Source organism: Acipenser ruthenus, chromosome 15 (genome assembly GCF_902713425.1).
Source record: "Acipenser ruthenus chromosome 15, fAciRut3.2 maternal haplotype, whole genome shotgun sequence".
Lineage (NCBI taxonomy): Eukaryota > Metazoa > Chordata > Actinopteri > Acipenseriformes > Acipenseridae > Acipenser > Acipenser ruthenus.
Window position 1 is genome coordinate 31,619,905 of NC_081203.1, and position 13,009 is coordinate 31,632,913.

At 42.6% G+C, this 13,009-nt stretch overlaps 1 protein-coding gene across 1 annotated transcript; it reads left to right on the top strand.

Annotated features, from left to right (window-relative positions):
* The first annotated feature begins 8,104 nt into the window (after positions 1-8,104).
* LOC117422193 (suppressor of cytokine signaling 4-like) lies at positions 8,105-12,585 on the top strand. Its single transcript, XM_034036905.3, has 2 exons — positions 8,105-8,240; positions 10,432-12,585. Exon 2 carries the CDS (start codon positions 10,823-10,825, stop codon positions 11,987-11,989), a length of 1,167 nt encoding a protein of 388 aa, XP_033892796.1. The 5' UTR covers positions 8,105-8,240; positions 10,432-10,822; the 3' UTR covers positions 11,990-12,585.
* The last annotated feature ends 424 nt before the right edge of the window (positions 12,586-13,009 follow it).

Sequence of the window (13,009 nt, forward strand, 5' to 3'; positions counted from 1 at the left end):
TGAATTAGTGTCTTGTTTGACGTATTTCATACAGGGAGTGTCAGTGGATAAGGAATTCAGAAATTCCAGTTATTCCACTCTTATATTAGTTAATGATTAGATGCTGCCCAGCGCCTACGAGATGCGTGGCGTCACACTTGTGAAATGAATTACTCGATGAGTATAATTAAGCAGAGGCGCCCCGGAATGTAGGCGAGCCCTGGCGTACAGCAGTTAAAACAGTTAACACGTAAAGCCTCTGTTTAAGCAATGTGTAAAAGCAAAGTAGGTAAAGGTCCTGCTTTAACTAAGCTAACGTTTTGAACTGACGCATACCTGGTATAACCGAGTCCTGGACCCCTGTTCTGTAAGGACAAGGACTCCGCGGTCTCCAAACAAAAACGTTTGAGAATGCAAATGTACAAATTCTAATCATCTAAAACTTTACTGGAACCAATATAAGTAAATCCAGAGTTCACAAAACACTCACTCCGATCAGTGTATCAAATCCACCATCTCAATTGCTTAGTAATAATTATTAGTATATACTTTCAGTATGAACAATAATACAAAAATAATACTAATCAAATAATACTAATCAAATGTGAAGTGTCAAGTAGGTTGAAGATCTACATTTATATATATAAAAAAAAAATCTACCAAGAAACAGAGTCCCAGGATCTCAAGATTAAGATTCACTCTGGACAGCAGGCCTGTTTGTCCGTAAAAACATAACCCTTTCACTGCCTGTGAGTTAAGGACCACTGCCCACTAAGTGAAAACAGTCTAACACATATGTGTGGTTTTGTTATTCACAAGCCTTACTAAATGATCACCTTGTTTTGTGTTATTCATCCTTTTATGTGTAAGTACGTTACATCAGATCAAGGTGTTTTAGTTCTTTGCTTCCATTCACTCTGTCTCAATGTGGGCCATGCTCCTGCTACTGCATGCAGCAGTATTTCTAAAAGAGAAGCCTTCAAGCTCTGGACTACAGTATAAACAATACAGTACTAACAGGAATGGATTTTATTGCAATATATTCTTTTATTATACAATACTGTACAGAGAGCACTGATAGGGCTGCTATTCCCAACATGTGCTAATAGCTTACAAGTACTCTTTATGCCTTTACACACCTTAGTTTGTTAGCAGAGTCAAAGGTCTTGTTTTACACCTGGATTAATGAGGGAGATACCGGGTTCAAAGTTCAGCGTGAATGCGTCTTGGTTTCAGCGTGAAACCGGCTGGTTGGTTCACAAGGATCATTCAGGTCACTCGTTTGGAAATCAGTTTACAGTACTGGGGATGGTTTTAACTGCTAAAAACCTGGCCCCGAGGACGCTAGCAGGAAATATTACTGTCCCACCATGACGAACTGCAGCAAGGAAACTCCCTGCTCTGAAGACTTCGTGAGAGGTGTGCTAGACAGGTTTCTGCTTATTCTCGGTGAACAAGTAAAGTCCAAAGTCAATTCTTGTACTTTAAGATAAAATAGGTAGAAACAGAAAGTGAAGGACCTTGCATATATTGTGTAACCAATAAAACTGTTATCAATGTTTCAGTGCAAGTTTTCACAATGTGGTGGGCATACCCTGTTACTGTAATGGACGTGATACTGTTGACATGTCCAAATATGAAACTTATGCTGTGAGCATTGCCTTTACAGAACCATTGGGTTGCCAGTGCAGTGTCACTGCCCAGCCATCCGTCTGTCTGCCTGTCTGTCTGTCCGTCTGCACTGGTATTGAAGATCGTTTGGCCTCTTCATGGGGTTGTGGTGCTGAACTGTTGTACAATCAAAAAACCCTACAGTTCCTGGCTCTCGTGCAGCGGTGTGCAGGTGTTGAGCTGCTGGCTGATCTCACAACTCTTCTGAGGACGTACACAGTCCTGTGTGTGTCAGTCTCCCAGACCCTCATCCTGCTGCCCCTGCTTCAGCTCATCACCACCGTGCTGTGGGCAGATGGGCAATACTACAACGAAAGGGCAACAACAAGCTTATATGGTCACCCATTATCAAATATTATTATTATTATTATTATGATGATGATTTATTTCTTAGTTACAAGATTTCACATTATTTTTACATACAATTACATTATTTTTTACACATTATTTTTACATACAGTTACCCATTTATACAGTTGGGTTTTTACTGGAGCAATCTAGATAAAATACCTTGCTCACGGGTACAGCCGCAGTGTCCCCCACCTGGGATTGAACCCACGACCCTCCGGTCAAGAGTCCAGAGCCCTAACCCCCATTGGAATCTCATTATAATGTCAGCGTATTTACCCTGAAGAAGCCCTAGCTGGCAGAGTCAATGGCAGATCGCAGCATTACCAGCAATTGTATCACAGTGGATCTGTGAATGATATACACAGCACACTGTGTGGTACTGATATGGTGCATTAGATTGCAGCAGTGTGTATTGGTTCATACAATATTGTCATTTATGTTAATTTTGGTGTTTTGGATCTTTCACCACTAGGGGGCACTACAGTGCAGAGTTGAAACAATGCAGTGTCTTACTATGTGTGTCTACTGTTTAAAGTTGCCTGCACAGACATATATCTCATAGCTATAGCCCTGCGAAATTAACGGGAGAATTAAAACGACAGGACTAACCTGCAATTCAATCCTAAACATCCAGATGTTTGTGTAGCCACTCCAGCTAAAAGGATCTAAAGAATAATTAAGGAATTGACACATTAAATTCTGGATAATTAGAAACTACCCCCTAATTACGAGGGACAATTGTGGCCATTCTACAAATTGATGCGTTTAAGAAAAAGCTTACGTCGAGACTTGCTGTTTTAGAAAAAATGGATACACCAACAAAATAAAAAAGCATTTCATAGAGAGATCGCACTCAGTTATATCCATCTGGTGTCTCCACACTTTTTTTTTTGACTGGAGTAATCTAGGTAAAGTACCTTGCTCAAGGGTACAGCAGCAGTGTCCCCCACCTAGGACTGAACCCACAACCCTTCGGTCAAGAGTTCAGAGCCCTAACCACTACTCCACACTGCTGCCCAAAATACCAGAACACTTCAGGCACTCCCTGGGGCCTCAAAGGACAGTGTTTTTATATCAGTAATGCCTTGTTTTTATGCGTATGGATTATAAAATGGCAAAAGTAATGACCACTAATTACTGTACTGTAGATATCTAAAAACGATTTTTAAAAACAAAAGGCCAGGTTCTCTCTCCTTCTTTGTTATTGAAGTTTGACCCTTGCTATAATATTGTATAGAACATGTGCACGTTCCTACTCTCTTGTCTATAAATTCCAATATATTACAAATATGTCTTTTTTTATTTCATGGAGGCAGACCATTGCTGACAGCGAGCTGTTGTCAGCAGTCCTGTCCAGTCAAGATCTCTACAAACAGATGCTAACCCTACTCAACAGGACTGCAGATCTGACTGGGTACACTGAGAGGTGCAGCCCACTTCCATTTGAACGCAGTTACAAGAGCAGTTCAAACATGCTGCCAGTTTAAATCAGGCTAGCTGATGATCAAACTAAAGTGACTCAATTAGCCCGGACTGTGGGAGGGAGCATCTTTTTATTGATGTGTTCTAGAAGAATGAGGGGATTTTAAAGGTTGGGGGCTGTTAGGGGGGGGGGGGTTGATTGTCATCGGCATGTTTCATGTTTCGTATAGATCCGTTTGGAATTCAGGATTGTGTTCTTTCTTCTTTTATGTTGCTGTCACTCAAGATTAGAGTTCTATTTCTCATTCTCATCTGATTTATTGACCAGGCTATTCCAACATCCCAATGCACAGGCTACACAAGGGAAGCGTCCAACTTAAAATTCTGAAACATGAATGCAAGGCTAAAGCCTTGTCTGGAATAGTTGCATGAGTGTGTCCATTGGGCAGGTAGGACATCTCAGTGAACACAAATACCTATGCCTAGTCTCCATTAGGACAGATTCTCCATGTGCAACGGGCAGTGTGATTACGACCCCTGCAGGTGAGACAAGGTTTCAGACTCTAGAACTGCTAATGAAATCCAGCCAGACCTGTCTCTAGCCCTTTTGCAGTTATTGAATCAGTGGCTGCATGTTTACTGTTGTGAGCTATTGATCACAGAAGGCACTTGTGTTCTTAAGATGCATTAAGGCATAGACTGGAAGACATACCGTGCTCGGCAGGCAGTATTTCAGTAATGTGATTGGACTGGGCTGATATCCGCTTCAGGCAGACTGCTGTGCTTCCACTGTCCCTCCCTGGCCCACTCAGTGCACAGCTAATCTCATCAGTCTGTCTGCTGTCGTTTCCAGAGGCTGACACATTAACATCAAACCTATTTAAACAAACTGGCAGAAAGATCTCAGGTTTAAATTCAGTTGAGGGATAACCTAGATCAGCTCCATTTAGCTGTGTGCGTGTGGAGGAGGATCATCCATAACAAGGTTTAGACATAGCTCATGCATTGGTCTGTGTGTGTCTTTAGAGGTAACCTGAACCTGCTCCACTGATCTACACGCAGCGTGGAGTGGGTGCTGTTCCTTCACAGAACACAATGCATCTGCTCCATCTACCAGCTCTCAAGCATGAAAGGGAAACACGTGTATATGTAATATACTGTTTGCATTTCAGCAGCAAAAAGAGTCTGAATCTGCAAGACTGTTTTAGAATTCCAAGCAAGCAATCTGATATGCAGGTCTGCATATGAGCATGTGAAACATGTATTATATTTACATTAACTGAGCTGCATTAAAGCTATATGGTGTCTGTTCTTAATGGCTATTGAGGGATCTGACAGAGGCAGGGCTGGGAATTCACCTCCCAGCCTCCTAATGTAGAGGGTCAGGCCCCAGGCGGGCTATAGTGCTGAGCAAATGACATCAAAACCTCCGGTCAATCAAAATAACAGCAGCCTAATGCTCTGTTCCAGGAAACCCAAATTAATTCCAGGGTGCAAAGCTGGTCCAGTTTCATTTATATTAACTATAGAGTTACTATAGAGTACTCTTACCTTTCAGAATAACATTTTAAAAAGTGGTTTTAAGAGACTAAATTAAGCTAACACTTTGCTTCTAGCTTTGGAAACTGAGCAGGTGTATTCCTGCTCTCTGAGTTACAGACTGAGAACTGGTTTGACCACAGCTTTTTCACAGCCTTGAACAGTTAGCTTGCTGTAAACTGGATGGATTCATAGCATTATCAGTCTGAGGGTGTGGTCACTACATTAGGAACCAGTAAGTGGACACAGCCATGTAGTCAGACATTATACTCACCTCTGAAGACGTGTTCAGAGCAGGGGGAGATGTGTGTGTGGGGGGGTGGTGGTTATGGATGATAAAGGCCCACTCCTGTCTGCTCCAGACTCTTAACTAGACACCTGGGAGAAACCTGAAATCAGAAGGGTGCAGTGCTTAGGAAGAGACTGGGTCATAAAAAAACAAAATAATATTGTTAGCCCAGGCAGTTCTATTTAATAGACCTTTTACTTTCATATCTCCCTGTGGTAACGTAGCCACGGCTACTATGTACATGATCAATGAAGCCATGATTCAGTGCTTTGAAACCCTCTGATTAACTGCTACAGACTGACGGAATGACTGACACAGACAGGCGGACAGACAGACAGACAGACGGACAGACGGACAGACAGACAGGAGGATGGACAGACAGGTGGACAGACAGACAGACAGACAGACAGACAGGCGGATAGACAGACAGACAGGCGGACAGGAAAAAAGATGCTGACAGACAGACAGGTAGACAAACAGGCAGATAGCTCGATTAATCAAGCGAGACAGATATTAAGGTCAGTTTTTTTTAAACAAAATAGAGTTTGATATCGGTAAAACTGTTATTTCATACATTGCCTTTGATAAACTTTGGAGGCTGTGTGGTCCAGTGGTTAAAGAAAGGGGCTTGTAACTAGGAGGTCCCCGGTTCAAATCCCACCTCAGCCACTGACTCATTGTGTGACCCTGAGCAAGTCACTTAACCTCCTTGTGCTCCGTCTTTCGGGTGAGACGTAATTGTAAGTGACTCTTCAGCTGATGCATAGTTCACACACCCTAGTCTCTGTAAGTCGCCTTGGATAAAGGCGTCTGCTAAATAAACAAATAATAATAATAATAAACCAAACGTTTTCATATACTCAAGAGTTAAATCTTTGAGATGAGTTCCCGCATCATCCCCGCCATTCTTTCATGGGTAGGTTTAGTTTAATTCAGAGACTGTTTAATTATGGGTCATGGTGTATGTACTGTGCTGTGCTTCATGTGAAAGCAGGTCAGCAGGAAATTCCTTAATATGCGTTACTGGCTGTATGAATCAAGCTACGCAGTGTAGGGCCTGCGTGTTCGTCACGTAATCCCAAAAAAGGAACCATTGAGTTTTCGTGAGTTGTTACTGTTACACCTGGAACTGGATCATTTTTAAAACTGTTTTCTAGCCCTAAAATCATCACATTTGCCTCTCATAAATGAATCCTAAACTCAACCATAATCATAAGATAAAACAATCAGAAACCTCTTGGGCCATTCGGGCTAATGGGGAAGGCATAGTTCTAATACTTAAACTAGTTTAAAAATATATCATTTATCTTTTTTTTTTATGAAAAAGCTGCCATCTCTTACTGAAATATGAAATAGGTGGCATATACAGGATAGTATGGCCATACGGTGTGCAACCAGCACATTGCATGGCCAGAACAATAGAAAATGAGGTGGGAAACAGTAAGCAGGCTAAAAAGCTCAGGCGACTGGGTCCTAAATGTCTTCCCCTGGCACTTAATTCATTAGGCTGGTACAGTAAACTCCAGTGCGGAAACGCTGAATTGTGGTTTCGATGCTTAGTGCTTCTGATTACTGCACAGAGTCTCTGAGAGGCGATGAATTGCCTGCCCTCTAATATCAGAAGTTATTGCACTTTTTGGAATATGTAATCTACTGTCTCATCAAATATTAAACTTCCCTGTTTCATAGGAAGGAAGATGTCATCACATTATCACAATCTTTAAAAACTGATTAATGTTTTTTTTTTGTTTTTGTCTCTCTCTTTTTCATTGTCCTCTATCTTAGACTGGAGCACCATGGCATTTAGATGTAGGCGGTTTTAATGATTCAGGCGCTTTATGAATAAATAATTACTATGAGTTTCGGATGTCTGGCTCTGAAAGATGTGTATAAGAAAATTAAACTCAATTTGAAATACGCCCGGTGTACATGACATCACTCTGTTATCGATCGGCGGTTATGGGGCTCCAGCGGGGTATTGGATTTGTTCTGATTGCAACCCTTTCCCGGATGTTCAGTATTCGATGATTTTTTTTCTTTTTCTGATAAGTGATATAGCGCAATGTAGGGGGAGGGGGGAGGGGGGAGGGGGGGTTCTGATGATCAATCATATCAGATACTATGCATAATATACGGATCGATCAGCTGATCAATACATTATTAAAAATGTAATCGTCCATTTTAATTATAATTTTGCTTCCACGTTTTATCATTTAGCTTGTCCTATAAAATTAAATTTGTTTTATTGACACGTGTTATTGCAACAGCATTTTAAACAGTAAAAAAAAAATAATAATAAAATCTCATAAAGGTAAAATATATACAAGACAAAAGTGAGCCCCCTTTTCAATTAATTAACCTCAATTTGACATAGCTTCTTCACACTAAATCTCCTTCACTCACATTCACATCTTTATAGCGCTGGCACTTTTAATGACTAACTTGTTTGTGTGTTAACCAGACAATCGGTTTGGGCAGACAGACAGGATAAAAAAAAAAAAAAAATCCTAAGAGTTAATCTTCCTGTTGCCCTATTACCCCAACCCAAACCCCTAACCTGTGCCTGAAGCATCTCTCAACACTTCCCTGTTTAACTAAGTAACCAACAGCGTCTCGGGCTGAAATAAACCAGACATACCTCGGCCCTGCAGAGTATAGAGGGGCGCAGGAGGCTGTCTATAATAATACTATGTGTAATGTACAGTTAAACTGCTTTTAGCAGAACTTTCCACGCAGACACTGCGTTGCTTTGACAGAAGAAAGCTTCCCGCACCTAAAGTGTTAATCCGCAAAGGGGCTGCTCCCTGCGGTCTCCCGAGCGACTGCCCCGTGTGAAATGTGAAGAGGCTGGCCCTTCTCGTAGCTTATATCTAGTGTGGAGTACCTGCGCTCTATGGCAGTGTTATTGGAGTCGAAAGAAGACAAGACGGTTTGGTTCCTTGATGAACTTTCGTTTTTAGTCAAACAACGATCAGTGCGTCTTTACAAGGTAGGGAATACATGGTTTTTATTTTTGTAAAGGTTATATAAGCCTGTATAAGTAAAATACAACACAGATAAAGAAAAATAAATAAACTATAATTCAGATTCCGTTTGGCATGCATGCATTTGCAAAATGTTAAGTGTTATTTATTTACAGTCGAGTTTTTGACTACTATAGTACGATATTATTTAGTAACTTGCCTCTGCTCCATATGTTTGGAATTGTTTTCGACTCCGGTCCGAGTTCTTGTCGGGTATTAAAGCAGCAGGAATCTGGTTTCATCGGATCCTCACCCAAAATCCGTTCGTCTCCGAATCAGTGGCGGAGGAGGAGATAGACGGGCCCTGGTGCAGGACCTTATTGTGGGCCCCGACCTTTTATGTAATACTTTTATAAATATAAATCATACCAAGTCAAGTGTTCAACTTTTAACAGTATTATCATCAGAATGTAGCATTTATGAGTATTGCACACTTTAATCACAAGCTAACAAGTTTAATCGCCAGTCCGTCCTGGATTCTGCAGAAATTCACAGAATTTTTCTTGCACAGATTTTTTTCAATCAGAAATACTAGGCATGTTAATTTGTTTTTGTTTATTTTGGTACCCAGCAGCACCTGTTAACAGCTTCTGCCTAATAAACTAGGCTGAATCGTGCACACAGAATATAACTGCAAAAGACTGCTGAACTGGGGTACCCCAAAACCTTCCATGAAGACAGTAACTGTTTTGCAATATTGAGAGACCCACTTGGACAAGTGGTCGCGGAGTTCGAAAAAGAGACACCAGCGAAACATAAAACAGCGCCTCATACCAGTCTCCTTACAAAGACAGTACGAGGGAAGGAAAAAAAAAAGTTTTAGGAAGCTAATTTAATTCAACCACTAAAAAAATGCCTTTTGAGTGCGGGGGCCCTTGTGCGCTTTGTTTGTGTGTAGCGTACATACCGTTTCTTGCTGTATATTCTTAATTGAATCGTTTTTCTAGTGATGTATGGGCCTACGGTAATTTTTTTCTCTGTCATACATACGTGTTTTTTTGTGTTTTTTTTTTTAACGCTAGAATTCATTCATGTTTCATTTTTATCATTTAAAGTTATATAAATAATTCGTGTTACGGTAAAAGTCCTGGTAAATTTTAAGTTTTGCCGGCAACTGTCAACATTTACCAAGTATATATGTCAGGAATTATGGAGAAGTATATGGATTTTCGGACATTTACCAAAGCTTATTTGTAAAGACACTCGGTTATTATTGAGATTTACCGGTAAATGTCCGAAGCCTTATCATGTTTATTTCGGACATTTACTGCTTTACAGTAAATCTGAAGATTTGCCAATATTAAGACTTTTACTGTAACATATATACACAGTATTCAATTTATTATTATTATTATTAATAATAATAATAATAATAATAATAATAATAATAATAATATTTAAGTTATTTGTATTGGTGAGTGAGTTTACCATTAGAATGAAACTGTTACAATTGTAATCCAGCTGTGCAATGCCTGAAAAATATGCCTTGCAATGCAATAAATTCACATTAAAACCTACAGCCTGAGTAAGAACTGAAGCCATCTGTGCAAGAACGTGCCGTCTCGAGTGACTGTCATTTGAAAAATAATTCAACAGGATTTAGGCGTAATCACAGTATCACATTCTCAGCATTACATGGTAACTTCTCATAATAGAAAATTGCCAGCTGTATCGTCATCGATTATTAGGTTAAATGTATAGAAACTTAATGTCATTAAATGCCTAAATGTGTCACCTAGTTCCTGCAGTGTAATGATTGAGACTGTATGGGGAGGTATAGTATCGTATCCATTAGCGAGGGCTGGCCTGTCCCAGACAATTAGCTGTAAACAATGGGTGCCTATCATTATGACAGCCAAGTCAAAGGCAGAGGATTACCAGCACGCCCAGGTGTGAAAAGGTATGTAAAGTGCATTGTAAACTTCCAAATCATTTTTTTTTTTTATTGGCTTCCAAAAAAAAGTGTCCTGTACTTACTCTGATGGCTTTGGTTACTGGCAGGCAGTGCAGTGTGATGCAGTAGTGCTGGTCTCCCATTGTATGAACTACTGTACGTTCCAGGGCTTCCCAGTGATAAGTGCACTTCCTTTGGGACTGGCTGGGAATTCCAGTAAATTACCTCAAACTAATTTCCATTCTCTCTTGTTTTGTGCACAGAATAAAAAAGCAGAACCCTTAAAGTGACTCCCAGCATCCCCTGAAGGAGACCGCTGTGGGATCGATTGACCAAGATAAAGAATACAGTGTTATTCTTTCCCTCCGGAAGTACAAAGGAAAACTTTGTATTGAAAATCCTTGACTTCAACACACAGCTTGGAATGATTGTACAGAGCCACCTCTGAGAGCGATCCCCTGCACACTCTTGAGCAAACAAACCATTCCCAGCCTAAAGTCGATGTCCAACTTTCTATCACGTGACTCAGACCCCAAATTGTCAACACAGTGAACCAGCCTTGTTCTGTGGTCTCTGCCCTGCTGGGCGGGCAGTTCCTCATACAGGTTGGAGTGTGTTTATGGCTCAGTGAGTCCTGCTTGCATCAGTGAAGAGATGTCTGAAAAGAAAGCCAGGAACCCAGATGCGCGGCCCAAGTCAAACCGCAGCCGGAGTCTGGACAGCTACACCTGGAGCCGCAAGAAACGCTCGAGGAGCGGCCGGAATGAGCCCACCACGCCGATTGGCTGCTCAGAGGGGGAGGGGGCAGAGCTGTCAGGGAGAATCGCTTCCTGGCCACAGAGGCGCAGAGAGAGGAAGTACAGCTCCTCCTCGGCCGGTGACTTGGACTGTGACTCCTCTCGAAAAGTCTTGTCCGGGCGCTCTCTCAGACAGACGCTGCAGGACGCCGTGGTCCAGTGCTTCCCCCTCCGCACCCACCACCAGACCGGGGCCTCGCGCCCGTTCTCCAAGCTGCTCTGGTCCAAACGCAAGATTCACGTCTCGGAGCTAATGCAGGACAAGTGCCCTTTCTCACCCAAGTCGGAGCTGGCCCACTGCTGGCATCTCATCAAGAGGCACTCCTCCCAACACCCTACATCTGGAGGGGAGCATGCGAGCAAAGGGGAGCAGACAACCTCAACACCACTTCTGATCTCCTGGGAAGAGATCAGCTCCCAGAGTTTACGGAGAAACAAGCAGGGGGTTCAGGGTGGGGAGATGGAGGATTCGAATGAGGACGCAGTGTCGCTCTGCACATTCCCTGGCTTGGGAAGCCGCTCGGAGGACGCTGTCTGCAGCCTGGTCCCCGACCTGCTCCAGATCAACAACAGTCCCTGTTACTGGGGCGTGCTGGACCGCTACCAGGCAGAGGAGCTTCTGGACGGCAAGCCGGAGGGGACCTTCCTGCTACGGGACTCTGCGCAGGATGACTTCCTGTTCTCGGTCAGCTTCCGGCGCTACAGCCGCTCCCTGCACGCGCGCATTGAGCACAGCGGCCAGCGGTTCAGCTTCGACGGGCGGGACCCCTGCGTGTACCAGGATCCCAGCGTGACCGGGTTGCTGCAGCACTACAGCGACCCGGCTGCCTGCCTCTTCTTCGAGCCTCTGCTCTCCCTGCCCCTGCCACGCACCTTCCCCTTCTCACTCCAGCACCTGAGTCGCGCCGTGATCAACAGCTGCACTACCTACCAGGGTGTGGACTCCCTGCCCCTACCCCCCTCACTGCAGGACTACCTGAGACAGTACCACTACAAGCACAGGACCGGGGCAGAATTCAGCTGAGCAGCAGCTTACAGCATTGCACGCACACACACACACACACACACGCACGCACACACGCACAGACATACACGTATATATATACACACACACACACACACACACACACACACAGAGTAGGGTGTGTGCTAAAAAAGCATTTCTGATCTGACTCTTTACAGTGCAGTGCTGCCTTTCATGAGCAGCACTTTGCCCTCTGAAACATTTTCCCACCTTGAACTGAAAAAAAAGCTTTTAAAGAGGTTTTTGTTTTCACTCATTAAACCTCCAGGGAGGGAGAGAGGGGAGCCTGGAGCCATTCTGGGTGTCTCCTGGGGGAAAAAAAAAGAGAGCATGTCTGGATTGCTTATAGTCCTGCAGCTGGCTGAGTGAAACTACATTTTTTTATTTAAAAGTGTAATTATTTGAATATGAATAAATGCAGGTTGATTTCTTTTAAGAGCTGACATTTTTTATATATTTGTTTTAGACAAATCCTTAATACATTTTAGAATTGTCTGACTGTTACTGTTACAGTATTTGTGTTATTTTATAATAAAGAAAAAAGGGTGTCTTTGTAATACTGCACTATTTAATAAAACTTGGCCATTGATTACTCATTGCTGTCTCATGGTATTTATTCAGGTGTAACTTAAGCAATTGGACATTTGGGGGAGGGGACATTCATTGATCTGCACAAACTACAAAAATTAAATATGTATGCACTCATGGAAGTTCTCTGCCAATCAGGCATAATCCAGTCACTTACCCTTCCAGGCATCTTCAATCAATAACTCCCCCTCCTTCATTTCAGCCAGTGGCGGTGATCAGCTGTACATTGCAGCAGAGCAACAGGAGAGCTTCATGTGAAACATCCGGGTTCATGGTGGCTTCAGAAATTGGATTAGAATTAGACTACGACATGCAACAGTTCACCTTTAGTGACCTGGGACCCCCCAAGGTTTAGCAGAGCTCCCCATAGTGCAAATTACAAGCAATGGAGATGCACCAGAGAGAAGACCCCTGACTAAAGCTGTTAGGAAG